The sequence below is a fragment of the Chelon labrosus genome, assembly GCF_963514085.1.
Source record: "Chelon labrosus genome assembly, chromosome: 16".
NCBI lineage: Eukaryota > Metazoa > Chordata > Actinopteri > Mugiliformes > Mugilidae > Chelon > Chelon labrosus.
Genome location: NC_140349.1, coordinates 23,624,953 through 23,642,424, shown reverse-complemented (window position 1 = coordinate 23,642,424; position 17,472 = coordinate 23,624,953). Strand labels below are relative to the sequence as shown.

General features: G+C 39.9%; 1 protein-coding gene across 1 annotated transcript in view; it reads right to left on the bottom strand.

Annotated features, from left to right (window-relative positions):
* Nucleotides 1–2,839: 2,839 nt before the first annotated feature.
* The window catches only part of LOC311501811 (CMP-N-acetylneuraminate-beta-galactosamide-alpha-2,3-sialyltransferase 1-like), a 32,635-nt gene continuing 18,002 nt past the window's right edge, over nt 2,840–17,472 (bottom strand). The window contains exons 3-6 of the mRNA XM_084563835.1: nt 11,685–11,864; nt 7,307–7,352; nt 3,413–3,532; nt 2,840–3,180 (exon numbers count right to left, since the gene is read on the bottom strand). Coding sequence (XP_084419961.1) covers nt 3,007–3,180; nt 3,413–3,532; nt 7,307–7,352; nt 11,685–11,864 — 520 coding nt within the window. The 3' untranslated portion in view covers nt 2,840–3,006. The remainder of the gene's footprint in view (nt 3,181–3,412; nt 3,533–7,306; nt 7,353–11,684; nt 11,865–17,472) is intronic.

Below are 17,472 nucleotides of genomic sequence, written 5' to 3'. Positions count from 1 at the left end.
GGGGAAGAGTGCCTCTGTGCTCCATCAAGTATCCAGTGTTCACACATCTTCAACAGGTTCAGCAAGCGTAACTAATACAGACACCTCGAGCCTGGACAAAACATTGTCTCATCGAATCTGCAAGTGTGCCGACATGTTGCCGACAATGGCTATGCTGTATGCATCATGCACATGATTCTTTAAAATTTACACTGTGTATACAGATAACATAAAATTACACAAAGACAACTTACATAAAGATAAACATGTTAATCCACATACACAAGATAATAATAACTGATATGAAAACTTCCCATTAAAGGCACTTAAAATCTGCTTTTCATTACAAAATAGTTTGTCACAATGTACTACAAAAATGTAGAGTACGTCACTGATTTCAATCATAAGGCACCCCTGCACTGGCTGTATAATATGTCTGGTGTTCAGGATGAATGATGGAGAACATTTGTGTTGCACCTCTGTTATTAAAAACCTTGTCATTTGCTAATCACACTGAATGATGAAAATCACACTGATTGCTTTGGTACAAAACAACCTTTTAGATCTCCAGTAGTAGAGGAGAATAAAAATCAACCCCTAACACCAGACTAAGAACAATATAGCCAGTTTTCATTCCCTTTAAGCTGTGCAGTGATACAAATATTTAACAGGGCATGGGTGACCAGAGCAGCACTGAGGGGCAAGTCAGTACGTGATCAGTGAATTTGTAGCAGGTAACTGTCACGTCTTTCGTCATGTCCTTCGTCATGTCCTGTCCTTCGTCATGTCTTTCATCATGTCTTAGTTTCTGTCATGGTTTCCGTCATGGTTTAGTTTCCTGTGTTTATTGTATTTTGTTAAGTTCTTGGTTTTTCAGTAATGGTTAGTGTTTAGTTTTTCTGTTCAGTTTCCTGTTTTATTTTGTTGAGTTCTGGTTTTCCTGGTTGTCCGTCATGTTGTCCGTCATGTCTTTCGTTTCTGTTTGGTTCTGTCATGTTTTCCATCATGGTTTAGTTTCTTGTGTTTCTGTTTATTGTATTTTGTTAAGTTCTTGGTTTTCATAGTAATGGTTAGTGTTTAGTTTTTTCTGTTCTGTTTCCTGTTTTATTTTGCTAAGTTATCGGTTTCCTGTTTGTCTTGCTTCATGCCTTTTTTGTCCCTTTGATTAGATCATTGGATTCACCTTGTCTTGTCTCCTGATTTGCTTCACCTGTGTCTCGTCACCCCGGTTCCTCATGTGTGTATATATAGCCCTGCCTTCCTCTTTGTCTCTGTCGCGTCATACTGCTTGTTTCCATGTCATAGTGTTTCATGTTGTCCATGTATCTTGCCATAGTTTTTGTTCATGTTGTAGTTTTTCATGCCACGTTGTAGTTTCATAGTGTTTTTGATTTTTGTTTGTTCTTTGGATTTCCTGCCACGTCAGCAGCGACCTTAGTTTTTGTAAGTTGTTTTTTTTGTATTAAATATCCCTTTTGCCTACTCCTGCCTCTGAAGTCCTGCGTTTGGGTACGAAACTCCCAACCCCCGCTACCCTATTTGACAGTAACAGGTTCTACAATTCAACTCAAGAGCTTTGATATAAATGCTAAACTACATTTGACCATATAATAATATGGTGAAGTTGAGTAAAGGGAAGGTTTACCATGGTCACCAGCTCAGTACAGCATGTTAGCATGCTAGCATGCTATACACCTGTGCGTTGTGCTAGCATGTTATCATTCATTCATTCATTCATCTTCTATACCCGTTTAGTCCTGTTAAGGGTCACGGGGGTCTGCTGGAGCCTATCCCAGCTGTCATCGGGTGAGAGGCAGGGGTACACCCTGGACAGGTCGCTAGTCCATCGCAGGGCTAGCATGTTATCATGCCATTAGATATTCAGGTATTTAGTCATTAACCAAAGTATCAGGCAAATTGGATTAGTGTTGTCCTGTACTTTTAGCCTGGAAGCTGGCCCAAACTTCCCCTGCCCACCCCATTTTTGTGTCAGAATCAGAGTCCAGAAAGTTGGTCTGGAGTCTCTCGACTGGGAACTGATTATGCCCCAGCAAAGATCTGCCAGGATAGTCAAATCATTCGATTGCATGCATTATCATCCAATTGCACACAGAGGCCATTTTGTCTTTGTATCAGTTGAATCCTCACACTGAAATGCAGTGGGTTTGTTACCAAACTCATATTCTGATAAGACCTGAGTCTGACAACACCAGACTACTAAATTTCATTAGAATTCATCAAGTTTTGATATATCACTCAAAATCACAAATGTTGTGCAAATGGTGGGACCAGAGGATAGGGGATCAGCAAGGTCATTCGGTCACATCTTCTGGGGACCATAAATTATTTATCTGATAGTTGTCAAGACATTTTAGCCTCAGACATCAGTAGCGACCATCAGGCCCTGGAGTCATTCTAACTGAATTACTAGTGGTAATATAATGTTGAGGTCCAGATTCTTCCAGCTCAGGCTTATGACTTAAGTGCTTTTAAAAAAATAAGGCTATGACCTTGACACATAATTCATAAATACTATTTAGAATGCAGTTCATAAGGTTTTGTTATGAAACGTCTAAAGTAAAATAAAAAAATCTTTTATGTTTGTTGGTTGTCAATTTGGACTTTAACAGCGTCAGCTAGATTCTCTTACTGCATGAATGACAATCATCGATTCCACACAAATCCCTCTTCTCTCCAAGTCCATAAATTTGGTACGTTGTCTGACTGCTCTCAGCAGAGCCTGTTGACGGAAATCTTCTCGTCTTCTTGCTTGCTCAGTCCCAGACGCTCTGGAGCTGGGATTATGGATGCTGAAAAGGGGGAGTGTTGCTTTTGTCTTGCTGATGGCCAGGCCCGGTCTATGCCCACAGAGACAAAAGCTCTGTTGGTGTGTCAATAGAAATGACATTTGCTCAACTTAAGCAAATTTACGGATGGATCAAATTTATGAAAATATCTTTGGAAACAAACATTAAAGGCTGCTGGGGTTCATTTGATGGTCATCTCACTGCACATATAGGCTGGGTATCATCTGCCTTCAAAGATTTGGAGTTTGTGCTTGTCTGCCAGCAGCAGGGTGACATTATATTCATAATCTGCATCATGGACTCCAGTGTGTCGGAACGCCCCAGCCAATTGGTTGTTCTCCCAGTAGTGGTGCCAGTTTCCATGCCGGTCTGCACCAAATCCAAACACATTGACCTGGAGCAGACAAGGTTAAAAAAAACACTTCATCAACACCATCATTGTGGGGCATCATCCACACAAGATTTATACACTTGTTCATCTGTGGAAATTGTTTAGTTTTCACATCACTTCAGATCCAAGTGAGATATAAATCAAGACAAAAGACACCCTTTTAAAGCTGAATGAGAAATCTGAGTGGCCCTTTTGGACAAGGTCACATGTTACTTATTAGAGCAGCTCAACATACCTCATCACATATGTGGATAGCGAGCATCAGGCCGAGGAAGCCAGTTGAAGGATATCGCCCGTGACCCTCAAGCCAAGACTCATAGACGTATTTGAAAAATGTTGGATTGTAAATCAACACCTGCAAAAGAGTCAGAGGAATTTTTACTCCTTTGTAATTCAGAAAGGAGGTTCAGCTCTGTATTCTGGATTGCTCACATAATTTACATAAATAACCAGTGGCGGGCCGTGCATTTTCCAGCTAGGCCTTCTCCTCTCACTAACTAATTCACTGCGGCTATGCACCAGCATCATATACGTCAAATCCAGCAGAAGCGTCAATGTCGACCCAAAAAATGGCAAAAATATACACAAAAGATGTAATTCATTTTAGTCACCAGCACTGAAGAAACAATTTAGAGTTCTCCTCAGAGCCTGTCAGCCAAGGGTAGCGCTCATAGTCGCTGTCCTGAAAGTTTTCCCAGCTGGGTCAGGCTAGCTAGCACCAGGATTGGGTGGCCTTTCCTCACAATATCCAGATTGTCCTTCAAAGTCTACGGTGAAAATGTCTTTCTAAGAAGATCTCCAACCACATCAATAGCCACTCCTCCAGCTGCAGTTCTCTGACCCTCCAATCAGAGGACACGAAAACACTGACACTACCATAGGCCACAGAGAAGGCCTTACAATATGAACTTGAAATGTGATTGATTAAAGGAACAGCATCATTGTGAAGGCCCAGGCAGGTTTCTTTGACTCCGGCAACACATGACGGCTGAAATATGATTGGATAAAAGCTCTAATGTAAAGTTACACTGCCAGAGGCGCCACAGCAGAGAGACAAACAAGCCATAAAATGAAAAAAATAGGCTACTGGGAATAATTTAATAAGATTAATGGGAAAATATTAAAATCAGTCAGTGATTCTGATAAATTTTAGGCCAGCGGAGAAGGCTCTGCTGGCCCTGATGGCCCACCACTGGAGAAACTAAATGTAGAGGCTAAAAGGACAAGCTAAAGTACAGAGCAAATTGAAAGGCTAGTAAAATGAAAGGCGGTGTAAAAATAAAAATGAAAACGTGAAGAAAAAGTGTCCTTAATTAGCGAATTTAGTCTTTTGTTGAATTAAAAATGTATTTACTAAAACAACAAATAACAGTTAATAAGTGAATCATTTAACTATTGATGGATCAATCATTCACTGGTAAATATTTTTTATAGATGGTCTACTGGATGTCCATTAAAACATAAAATAATAAATTAAACTCTGTAATTTAGTACTTTTATTTCTACATTAATATTTATGTTTGTAATCAGATTAAATAATGCCTGTTTATATTGTATAATTAATTTTTGGTTAGTAAAATGTTTTCATTTAACTTGTGGTCCTCCATACAAATACATACAGTATGTTTAAAAAAATGTCCTGTAATCACTGGTCATTGGACACATCCCATAGTGTCTTACTCCATCTGTGTATTTGTGTCAAAGGTCATCTACAGATGTTCTAGAATGTTCACTCACTGACTTTGCTGACTCATCATAGACAGAATTCTTTGTTCATCTCTCTTTTCTTCTTCATTCTTCATCCTGAAGTCAGTTCGTTTACTTGCGTATCAAGGATTTCCTGAGTGCTTTTACCCGTTTCATCCGACTCGTTGTAAGACATTCAGCTCCGTATTTAGACACAGCAGCCATAGTGTTCGCTGAAGGTAGTAGAGGCATCTACAGCCCCATCAGGGTAAGGACTAATTCAGTTGTCTTTAGTTTGATTCTAAACATTTTCAGATCACTGTCTTTGTTTATTTTATGGTCATTTGTTTTCATTTTTATTTCACTGTTCATGTACAGAGTTCATTTTCTGTGTTGCATTGTGCATCGTTTCCATTTTTGTTCACTTTCATTTTATTAAGTTTCATTTCATTTTTGTTTTATTCAGTTTTATTTCGTTTTCATTTTAATTTGTTTTATTTGAACTTCATGTACATTTACATTTTTTTTTTTATTATTCATTTCATTTTCATTTTGTGTTATTTAGTTTGATTTTGTCGTTCATTTGTGTTAATGGTGTTGAGACTGCTGTGGTTTCTGTTCCACTGCCACCATTTTCATTTTCTTGGTTTTGTTTCAATAAATTTTCTTCTTTGTTCCATTTTGACAATTCTGAATAGGTTGATTGTGTGATTGTAATTAGTAATTTGTTTTTCTGTATTAGCTCGGTGACATATTTGCAAACTGTCCGGTTCGTTATGAGACCATGGCGGAGTACATTAGACCCTGGCGGGCTGCCATAGTAGTCACATTGTCTGGATGTTTTTTTTTTTTTGACGACTAGTCGTTACAGTAGTCGATGCAGCACTCAACTGTTATGTATATAACAATTAAGGGCTGCAACTAATGACTATCTTGATAGTGGCAGGCCATGCATTTTCCACCTAGGCCTTCAATGACCTCCAACCTCATTCAAAACACCTCTTAATACAATCGTTATGACACCACTGCTATAGAAACGCAATAAAACAGGATGTTGTATCATAGACGGGTATCTCATATAGTGAGATGAATGCCATTACTAATGCAAGAAACTCACTTAGAACAATTCAAAAAGTCTCCTCTCACTCAACGCTTCGCTGCACCTGATCACCAGTGTCACATACATCAAATCCAGCGGAAGCATCAATATCGACCCAATAAAATAGCAAAAAAATAGACACAAAAGATGTAAATGTAATTACATGTTTTGTTTGTGCAGCTCTCAACAGATGAACATGAACCGCTAGCTTGGCTTAAACAGAGCGGCTCTCTGACCCTCCAGTCAGAGGACATGAAAACACTGTTTTCCACAGAGAAGGCCTAATAATACGAACTTGAAATGTGATTGGTTAAAGGAATAACGCCATTACAATGTATTTTAAACTTCAGCCGCCTATAGTTTTAATTGTTAAGGCCCAGGCAGATTTCTTTGACTCCAACGATACATGACGGCTGAAATATGATAGGATAAAAGCTTTAATGCAAAGTTACACTGCCAGAAGCACCGCAGATGAGAGACAGACCAGCCAAAAAATGAAAAGAATAGGCTACTGGGAATAATTTAATAAGATTAATGGGAAAACATTAAAATGTAAGTTAGTGATTTTGATAAAGTTTAGTCCAAGCAGAGAAACCTTTGCTGGCCCTGACGGCCCACCACTGGAAATAACACACCCTGGTGTTAAAAGGAACACCAGAAGGTTCTAGTTATTATAACATAAACATTAAATACAGTCGAAAGTGCAATGCGCTTTTTAGAAAAGTGTGGGACTGTTTTTAACTGGTTTGGGTTGGATGCCTTAGTTCGAATTAAGGAACTCTTTACGGTACAGCAACACCAACACTGGAAAGCTTTGGTACAAACTTAAACACATAAAAATCAAACTGTTATGTGTACCAAAAATGTTTCAGGGCACTGAAGAGGCATTTCATGGAAAATTACCTCCTAAATCAACAATACCAAAAAAATAGTGTTTTCCTCCTGGGTATTGCTAAACTGACTAACCCCAGTGCCCACAGGAGCAACAGTTCTCAGCTGTACCATTAAAGAACCAGTGTGTGGAATTTAGTGGCATCTAGTGGTGAGGCTGCAGATTGCAACTAACTGATTACCTCGCCACTATTTTTCACGTGGGAGGTCCTATCATGGCTTCAACACAATGTCAAGCATGCATTGCAAAAACCTCTCATTATAATCTCTAAGAATGTGGATGTGAGTAAATGACTCTGTCAATACAATTAGTATTGACCGGGTGACCACTGTTTTAGACAATCACATGTGAATGTAAGGTTCAGGTGTTTACATAGTGTTGATCAGGTAGGATGCAATACATATTCATTCAAGCGAAAGTAATGCATGTGTAATAGATGTATGTATACTTACCTTATCTTTGTTTGCCTTTATCCTGGACTTAACAGGCATGTACGTTCTGTAACAAAAGACAATAGTGAGGGCTGAAATTAAATGTTTTAATAGGGCTTTAATAGTCAAAAATGGAACATGAAGTAATAATAAAAATAACTTCAACATATTAAACACAATTAAAAACAAAGTATGCACAGTGCTTTGACAGACAGACAAAAAAATACAATGCACAATAGAGAGCTAACAATGTGAAACAAGAACTAGGCAGATTAAAGCAGACTGATGAACAATTTAAGGGAAGAACTGTAAAAAAGAACTGACAAAAAGAATCAAAGCAATACAGTAAACTGACAGAATAAAAGCAGATATATAGAAATGAGTTTTAAGAAATGATATTACAGAAGTCACTGACTCTGCAAGGTTTATCTCCCCTGGCATGTCGCTTCAAAGAAGAGAAGCCCTGATATCAAAAGCACCTTTAGATTAGAAGTCTTGACCCACCTGATGATCTACTGCTGCAAGGCTGGCTCATACAGGGTTAACATTTCTGGTATGTAGCTTGGGGCCAGAGCCAGACGTACTTAAAATGTGATCTGTAAAGTCTTAAAATCTATTCCGAAAAGAACAGGGAATCAATGGAGAGAATTGCAGAAGTGTTGCTCCCACATTCTTAACTAGTGGAGCACAGGATTTTAATCAGTGTCTAAAACTAAATTACCTACATTTAGACATGTTCTCGTTGGACATGTGTGAGGACAGCTATCACGAGCAGTGAAACATGCTCGATGTCTCTTCAGTACGGAGCTGCAAGTGAAGACGTGGAATAATTTAAATAGATGCGTGTGCAGCATCCGTGAGGTGGTCACATTTAGTTTGCATATGAAAAGTGTCTTCAAAAGACCCTGCAGTGGATTCACACGCAAGCAGGCTGACATGCAAAAATTGAGTGTAAATCATTTTCATGATGAAAGAAGCAAAAAAGGTTCATGTAAATTCCACACTGTGCCTGTGCTCATGTGAGCATGGATGGCAATTACATGGTAGACAAATGTACCTAATTAAAAAAAAGGTTTATCAAGGATACTGTCTCTGCTGCAGTGCAGTGTGTCTCATTAAAATTCAAATAACATAGTTTATTTTATTTTTTTTGGTGAATCTCTATGAAAAAGTCATAGTGTGCAACAGGTGACAGCACGTGCAGAATTAGCAGTTTTGTATAAAGAAGTAATTGAATTTCAAGGGTAGTACTGCTCAAAGTCAGGAATGTGAATGCAGTTGTATTGTACTAACGTGGATAAGCAATAATCGGCTCAGTGTCCAATCCATGCAGTCCTGTCCTTTAATAGAGCCCCGCTTTATTTAACAAGACTAGAAAATGTAACAAAATAATTCACAGCAGCTCTTTAAAATCAAATGGCTGCTAATTCTGACAATAAAGTGAAATTTAATGATGCCAAATGATTGCTTTGGCAGAGCTGGAAGACACATTTATAGGTAACATTGTTTGGATACTTCCACCATCTAACGTGTTGGCGTGATTGAGTTATTGGCAGTGGCTTCATTTTATCTCCGAGATGTCCAGTAATCGAGTTAATGACTACAGGTCACTGAGAGCGAAGCAGCTGAAGGAGAAATTTACATAAACTGAGTGATTACCCATGTTGTGGCAACGTGACAAATAGCAACACTGAGCGACTGTGATTGTTATGACAATCTGGTATCTGAAGAGTGTAAATGAGCAGACACAGCAGGCATGATAATGAATTCGCAGCTTTCACATTTCCAGGCCAGTGAAAATTCTCGAGCTCTGATTTCAGTGACGTGAAAAATGAAGCATGTCTGTTTCTTTGGTGGCACGATTAACCATTATCTGGGGTTTGGTGTACAATCTGCACACGGTTTTATTTTTTACCCACTGTCTGTATACAAAGGCGGACAACCCTCACTTATGCCTTACATAGAGTGGCTTTATGCTATCTGGCTCCAACTAACCCGCAGATAATTCAAAAATCACCCGTGTTCAGTTGCCATAAATTATTTAACTACACTGTTAGAAATTCCTGTTAATTTACAGCAGAATTCCAACAGTATTAACCTGTTATTTTTGAATACATCACTCTACTGTTAATACAAACAAAAAACTGTGAAATGTTGGTGATTTACTGTTCTTTTAACAGAACTATACTGTTTTCCTAAAATACAGCATTTTACTGCTAATCATTCATCCAAACCTTCTAAATCACGGTACCATGATGTATTTTTTGCATTCTGGGAAATTTAACCCGAACTACAAATGGGAAGCTGGATTTGTTCGGGCGGCACAGTGGCGAGGTGGTTGGCACTGATGCCTCACAGCGAGAAGGTCCCAGGTTTGAATCCATGGTCATCTGTGTGAAGTTTGCATGTTCTCCCTGTGTCTGCGTGGGTTCTCTCCCGGGTACTTCGGCTTTCTCACACCTTCCAAAGACATGCTGGTTAGGTTAATTGGTGATTCTAAATTGGCCGTAGGTGTGAATGCTTGTCTGTCTCTCTATGATAGGATGTATCCTGCCCCTCGCCCGATGACTGCTGGGATAGGCTCCAGCAGACCCCGAACAAGCGATTACAGAAGGTGAATGAATGAATTACATGGTGATCTGTTCTTTCACAAAGCACATGGTTTATAGATTTTGTGAAGACTGATAATGTATTTTCAAACAAACCAGTTGACTGTAAAGTATTGTGAAAGTAATCTTAACAAACAGTAAACGCTGTATTTTTCAATAACAGCACAAAACTGTACATTTTAGTGGCAGTAAAAATATGTAATTTTACAGTAACATAATGGCAACCATGCTGCCAGATTTTTTACAGTTTTTATACAGGAAAGTAATAAAAAAACAGTCCCATACTGTATTTTTCAATAACAGTACAAAACTGTCAATTTTATTGACAGTAAAAAAATGTTAATTTTACAGTAACATAATGGCAACCCTGCTGCAAGTTCTTTACTGTTATTTTACGGGAAAATTTTTAACAGTGTAGCCACAGAGACCAACCCCAACCTTTATATCATGTTACAAACATGTTTATTTCTGCTGTAAACGTTGACATTTTAACATGAGGATTGACTCACTTTCATTCAGCCTCAAGTGGCCACTTTAAGAACTGCAGCTTTTGGAAATTGGACATTTGCTCCTTTGGTCAAGCTTTGCAGCTTCTTTTGACTCTCTGTGTTGGTGATCTCTTTAAAGCAAAGGGTTTTTTGTGTTGTAAGCCAGCAGGTTTTGGAGTGGTGGTGTTAGTGATAGAAGTCTCTGGCCATTAATGGGTTCGTTAGAGTACAATTTGTTATAGGAAAAATAGGATATAAACATCAATGCCTCAACCAGATCAGTCATGTGAGTTTCAGGTGGGCCCCTAATGAAATCCTAACTCCCCTCCAGTCATCTAGAACTGAAGAAGAAACTTGGATGTGTGGTGAACTGTCTTCAGGAAAGTCCAATTGGCTTTGTTTCAGCTTTGTTTTTTGGATATACCATCACCAGTGTGGAGCTGTTCGTGAAGTCACAGGATAAATGAAAAAGAGGTGCGTGTAGCAACCGTGAGGTGATCACATTCAGTTTGCATATGAAAAGTTTACCTTAAAATATATTCTATACTGGGCGGCACAGTGGCGAGGTGGTTAGCACTGATGCCTCACAGCAAGAAGGTCACCGGTTCAAATCCATGGGCCGGCTGGCTCTGTGTGGAGTTTGCATGTTCTCCCTGTGTCTGCGTGGGTTCTCTCCGGGTACTCCAGCTTCCTCCCACCATCCAAAGACATGCTCATTAGGTTAATTGGTGATTCTAAATTGGCCGTAGGTGTGCGTGTGAGTGTGAATGGTTGTGCCCTGTGTGTGTTGGCCCTGCGATGGACTGGCGACCTGTCCAGGGTGTACCCCTGCCTCTCGCCCGATGACAGCTGCAGCAGACCCCCGCGACCCTTAACAGGAATAACCGGGTATAGAAAATGAATGAATGAATGAATATATTCTATACTGCAGTGATGTCACACATGCAAGCAGGCTGATATGCAAAAACTGAGATTATATCATTTTCATGGTTAAAGAAGCCATTGCAGATCCTGAGCATAATGTTGTGACGAGTGACCCTGCCTACGTGTTCGCATCTGCTCAACATTTGCTCTCTCTTCAAGCTGAGTTTTGAGACTTTGAAGGAAGAAGCCGGAGCTGACGCCTCATCCCCCTATAGCCCCAAAACACATTCCAAATTTAATACTGTCCACCTTGCTAAAACAACCGCAGTTGTGTTGTAATTCCCAGTGGAATCAACACCTTTTACACTGAGCGCCATCATTTAATTCATTCTAATTATCAAAACAACTGCAGCTTTAATATTTAATAAGAGAACTTACTGTTTAATAGTACCAGTGGACAGAGCACTGGTAATCCACTGCAGGTCCAGAGTCTTGAAAGGGACCAGAACCAGACTGGTGGTATTGTCCAGGTCTATGGCACTTTCTGGATACATGAGATGATGAGTTGTTCTAGCGCCCACATCCTGCTCGAAGCCAGCAGTGATAGCCTGGTTCATTCTGCAGGGGCCAAGGAAGAGGAAGAGGAAGAGGAAGAGGAAGATTTGTGTTACTTGTTACTTGTCTGACATTCTCATTTCCCATTTCTTAAGTTATTTTTCCATCTTCATTTTTCTTCTTGAACAGTTCAAGTTGTAATACACATGTTACAAAGATGCAAAACATTTGGCTTTTGTTACACTAATCCCTATAATCAAATGAAAGCTGCTGCTGTACCGGACCATGTGTTTAATTTGAAAGATTCCAAGATTTCAGTCAAACCACATGGCAGTAAGGCATGCAAAGATGGCCATGATCACGACTACAAAAAAAGAAAGAGCGCAGAAAGACTAAAGAGGGAGAAAAACAAAGAAAAAAGTCTTGCCTCTGAATTTCTTTGGACATCCTAACAGCAATTCAGAGAAATCCAGTATCCATTAAAAGCTCAACAATTACTGCCTGGCAAACTGGGCGACGCCTCCCTGTTATGTCCAACAATCCTCTCAAACCAGGGCAGTAATTGGCGGGAACATAGTTTGACAGAGGCAGTTGCTTTCGGCCAACACCAGGAAGTGACAGAGGGGAGAAAATTCATGAAGCTGACCCCTCGTGTGACTAGCATCGCCTTTTTGAGCGCCCTAGTCTGAGCAATATCATCTTCCTCATTATGGAGTCTGGAATGACAGCTACATAGCAACTTGACATTTTCAGCCCAAGCCTGTCAGGACTCAAAAACGACCTCCTGCAAGGAGCATTTGAGGCTGGTTATAGTCGATTAAAATTCTTTGGCTATTTCTCGTAACATTGGAGCATATACTGTAAGATGCAGCTTCCCTGATTAAAAGAATTGACCATGAGTCTGCATATTTTGAAATAACTCCATATCTAAAAGAGAGTTTTGTGCAAATACAACTAAAACGAATGAAACAAATACAAATGTAGTATTCTGGAAAAGGAGAAACTGCTTTGGACAGCCATGTCCAGGACTTAAACCAAAATCAATATTGCATCCCTAGCAGATGGTTACTTTTGTACTCCAGGCTAATGCAAAAAAGCTTCGCCATAAGGACTTGTAACCACCTATAGTTATAATAATATATTTGTACAATATTTCACTACTTAAGTAATTTCTATTTACTTCTATAGACCAGACTGCAGTTGCCTTAGGCAGTTAGGGATTCTTCTGAAGGTATTATGACTTAAGTTCAGGAACAAGACCACAACCTATGTCATTCTATTTCCTGGGTCTACCCAGAGCCATAGAGAGAGAGAGTTGCGACACTCTTTGATGTCGCCGCTATGGCTGTCACGTGGTTCATGTAAACCCAATTAGTTCCTAAACATACGCTGGCTGTCATGTTCTTCTATGGGACAGACAGCAGCGATTGCATTATTGAACGGTAAATATAAAATAAAACACACACCCAAGTACTTTTTCAGCTGTTATTACATTATTGCATTTTTGTTAATGTCAGTTTTGCATTTGGAGAGGCAGGGTGACAACGAAAAACTTACATTACTTAGATAAGTTTGGAGGGAAAAGCTTAGTGTTCATGTTCGCATGGGTAGTAGCACTGGCTTTAGAGGCTCTAACTTAACTTTTCCATATCATTCATCTGATGGTAGACGTCTCATGATATTCATTTGAGCACAACTGGGCTGTATTAGGCTATTGATTCCCGTGATTTTGCTTATAAATTCCGATTCAGCTATTAGCCTACCTTCGTGATAACGCAAAGAGGTCTGCCACTCAAACTCGCCAGTCCTAAAATTCCCGTCATTCCTAATTAAATAACCCTCGCTCAAATCACGAGTCACGACAATGCCTTGACATACCCTGATCATGAGCTCATGGCATGGGATAGCAATCTATCAGCATCTCAACAAGCATCAGCAAGTAGCGCTGGGCAAATTGTACACTAGCCAAGTGAACATGGAACAGGAACAGTACAACAAATTAAGTACAGCCAACACGTCACATAATGAAAAGTTAGTATATCCCAAAATTCAATTAAATAAAAGTTGCTATAAAGGTGGTAGCGATTCATCACCAAACTACCTTCACAGCAGGGGAAGTCGCGCTGGCTAATTAGCTAGCAGGCAATGCTAGAAAATTGGTTGAAACAACCAAGATAAAATATAAATAATTACGCTGTGCATATACAAATGAAGACCAGTATAAGCATCGCAAAGGGCCTCTGATACAATATAGACAGTTGACAATTCAAAAGAGGTCGATATTTCAGCAACTTACCTCTGGAACAACTCGATGCGCAGCAATGTAAGTGAATGAGGTCCAACGCCCAAATGACAGTGTTTGGAACTAATCCGATATTCAAATCCCGGAAGTAGGCGGTTAAAAGCGCCGCCATTTTTTACAAAGGAGGTCTATGGGAGTGTCGCAACTCTCTCTCTCTATGGCCCTGGGTCTACCTATAAAACTGTGTCCTAACCCTCTCCCCCTCTGTTTGTCACAGCTCTCAACCCCCACCATCCCCATCCCTCTATTTTCTTTTCTTCCTCTTCCATCTTTCATTACAGGAATCAGGGAACAAAGAACCAAAGCCTTCTGAAATGTGCCCCCACCGTAAGTCTCACTCCCTGGGTTCCTCTGCATCTAAAGACCGTCATCCATCTATGCATTCCACCCCTCTCATCCCCTTTCTTCGACCCTTTTCATCCTTTCCCCTCGACCCCATCCATTTTCCCTAACGTCCTGTCTACCGATAAACTTCCTTGCATCAATTAAGGCATGGTCTGCGTTAGTGAACTACTTATATTACGCCCTCTTATCTTAGACTAGAGTCTGCTGAGGACACACTCCACATACTGTAGTGGAGTGTTTAGCCATTGGCAAAAGAAACACATTTACACAGCACTGCGCATATGTTCAGTATTAAAGCATTTTAAGTTTATTTGGAAAATGTATTAGATTCTAACACGGTAACAAGTCCAGCACAGTAAAGTCACTCTCATTTTACCTCAGTTTTGGTCTCCACCGACTTCAGAGGGAAAAGGTACCTTGCGGAGGTTGTACGGACTACTAGTCAACTAGTCGGTTTGTTGACTTAACGGCTGTGCCATGACACTTTAACCATAACGTTGACTAGTCATTGATCACGTGACAATAACAACATGGACGCCTCCGAGAAGACAGATGAGGAGTCCGGTGGAGCCCAGTCATTGCAGCAAACTAGCAGCGGTTCATCAAGTGTGTGGAAATAGTTAATTTAAGATAAAACCCATTCTACCGTGACATGCAGAATATGTAAGTCCTGAAATACAACGAAAGAACTACTGCAATGCACACTCATCTGAAAGAAGCAACGGTCCAAATCCTCTCAACGGCAGTTAATTACCAACTTCACAAGACTCCCTGCAGTAACAGAGAGAAGGAGGCTGCAAATCAACAATTTGCTGGTGAATTGTGTTGTCAGAGTTATCAGACTTTTAACTGCATTACATGGAAAGGGCTTTTCTGTTTTTGTTTTTTTAACCTGGCAACACTATCCTATTTTACAACTTGCTGTGGAGTGCTATTAAATGTTATTGATTGTTGCTGAGTCGCAGCCTGTTTTTTTACAGGCTATACATATCTGCAGCGCACACTATGTAGCACATGAGCTGTCTGTTTCCAGCATATGTATTCAGGTCAAGAATATAGATTTCATTGCTGAAAAGCATTACTTTATACTGAGCTTTAATTAAAAAAAAAATGTCTGCTAAAATGTCAGGTGGTGATTTCAAGCATAAACCAGAAAAGCTCAGACATGAGTGCATTAGCAAGTTGAAAAGTGAACTAAAAAATGAACCCCCTAAATTGAAAGTGGATGAAAAAGTGGATGAAGAAAGAGACATGATGCAGATCAGCAGTGAAAACGCAGAATGCTAGTTGCTCCCAGAGCACAGTGTTCTCTCACAAGCAATAAAGCTGTTGACTATGTAAAGTGTCAACATTGCGCTGATTATTACAAGCTTGCATCATAAGCTGTTGCATTTAAGTCAAATGAACTGTGTTACTTTATGTACAAAGTTCATGAATAGAGTTCAGTTCACTTAAAACCAAGAGATCAAAAGCTACCGGTTTACTCTAAGTAAACACTCAACGGTTGTTGGGTGTTCCTTTTGTTGCTTTGTGGAGGCTCATCTGAACCAAACCAGCTTCAAGGTTCTGGCTGTGCTAAAACTGTAATGGATAGACAACATGCAGCATTGACAAGATGATTTACGGGGGGGGGGGGGGGGGAAGTTTCTGACAGGACTACATTGGAGGATTTATTCCCTAACGCTAAGAGACACACCTGGGAATTTTGAAACTGCTCAACAAGTGGATGCTTGCCGTCAAGGCCAGATGAAAATGTATGGCAATGAGGGCCAAGGAGAGCCAAGGCCATATCATGTCAGATAGCAGAATGGGAAGACTTCATCACTCCAGCAGCACATTCAGAGATATTCTTCAGCTGCACCACATTACTTACTGTCATGGTAACATTGTACATGTAACATTAGCTTTTAGCTCTTAGTTCTTAATTCACACCTCTGCTATTATGTAGGCCGATGGGAGACAACAGGAAGCAAGATTAGGTTATAATGGAACATAATGCTCTTTTCCTGACACTCGACAGGAAAACATCAATAGACGCCGCATTATCTTTTTCTTTTTTCATTTCTCCAAGAGCCAAACTCTATCTCATTTAACACCAAACACAATAGCTGAAAGACACCGTCAGGGTGCTTTTCTATTATTTTCTCTTCCATTTCAATAACAACTGCACAAGATTGCTTTTGAATAAAAGAAGAAACACTTATTCTTTTTTTTTTCCTTCACTTTTCTGTTGCTTTTGAGAGCCGCCGCGCCGAAGACCACGTACATCTTGCCATTCCTCACTACAGGGGTCAATGCTATGATAATGCAAATCTGCAAGGACACTCAACAAGTTAGCCTAAGAGGATTCTGTGGGCTGCTTGTTCACTTAATCTTGCGGGGGCGTGCGGTGTCAACTACACTGAAGAGGCGAATAATTCAGAACGGGCTAATCAATATTCAACTTATGCTCCAACTCCCCCTGGCACTGGAAATGTGTACCAGATGGACAAACTGAAGCAGATGTACAGTATATTCAGCTTTTGAGGAGTCACCAACAAGATGGCTTTCTCACGTACAGCAAACCCAGGCTTTTTACCTGGAATGCACAAAGACTCAGGAAACACAGAATGCAGCAATGTGAAATGAAAGTATTTAATGATTAGGAGTAACATTTTTGTGTCCATCACATACTGATTAAGATCCACAAGCGAGTTTCTAGGAGTGCTACTTGGGTGTTCCTCTGTTATATTGTATTCCTTTGGTGCTCTTCAGCGTGGAATTTCAAAATGGAATTTTGAATTTGCCCTGAAGAAGGCCACAGAGGCCGAAACATGTTGGCATTTTTAATGGATAGCCAAGTTTAAATAAAGGCTTTTTAATTTATATTCCTTGTGAGTGCCTCAGAATTAATTTATTTGGGAAACATACTGATTAAGATTTAGTGGTAGCTCTCTGCTGGAACTCTAAGAGAGTCCTCACTCTTAGAGGATCTATAACAGTCTTCCAAAGAAATCACAGAAGTCTTTTTTACTGATGATCAGT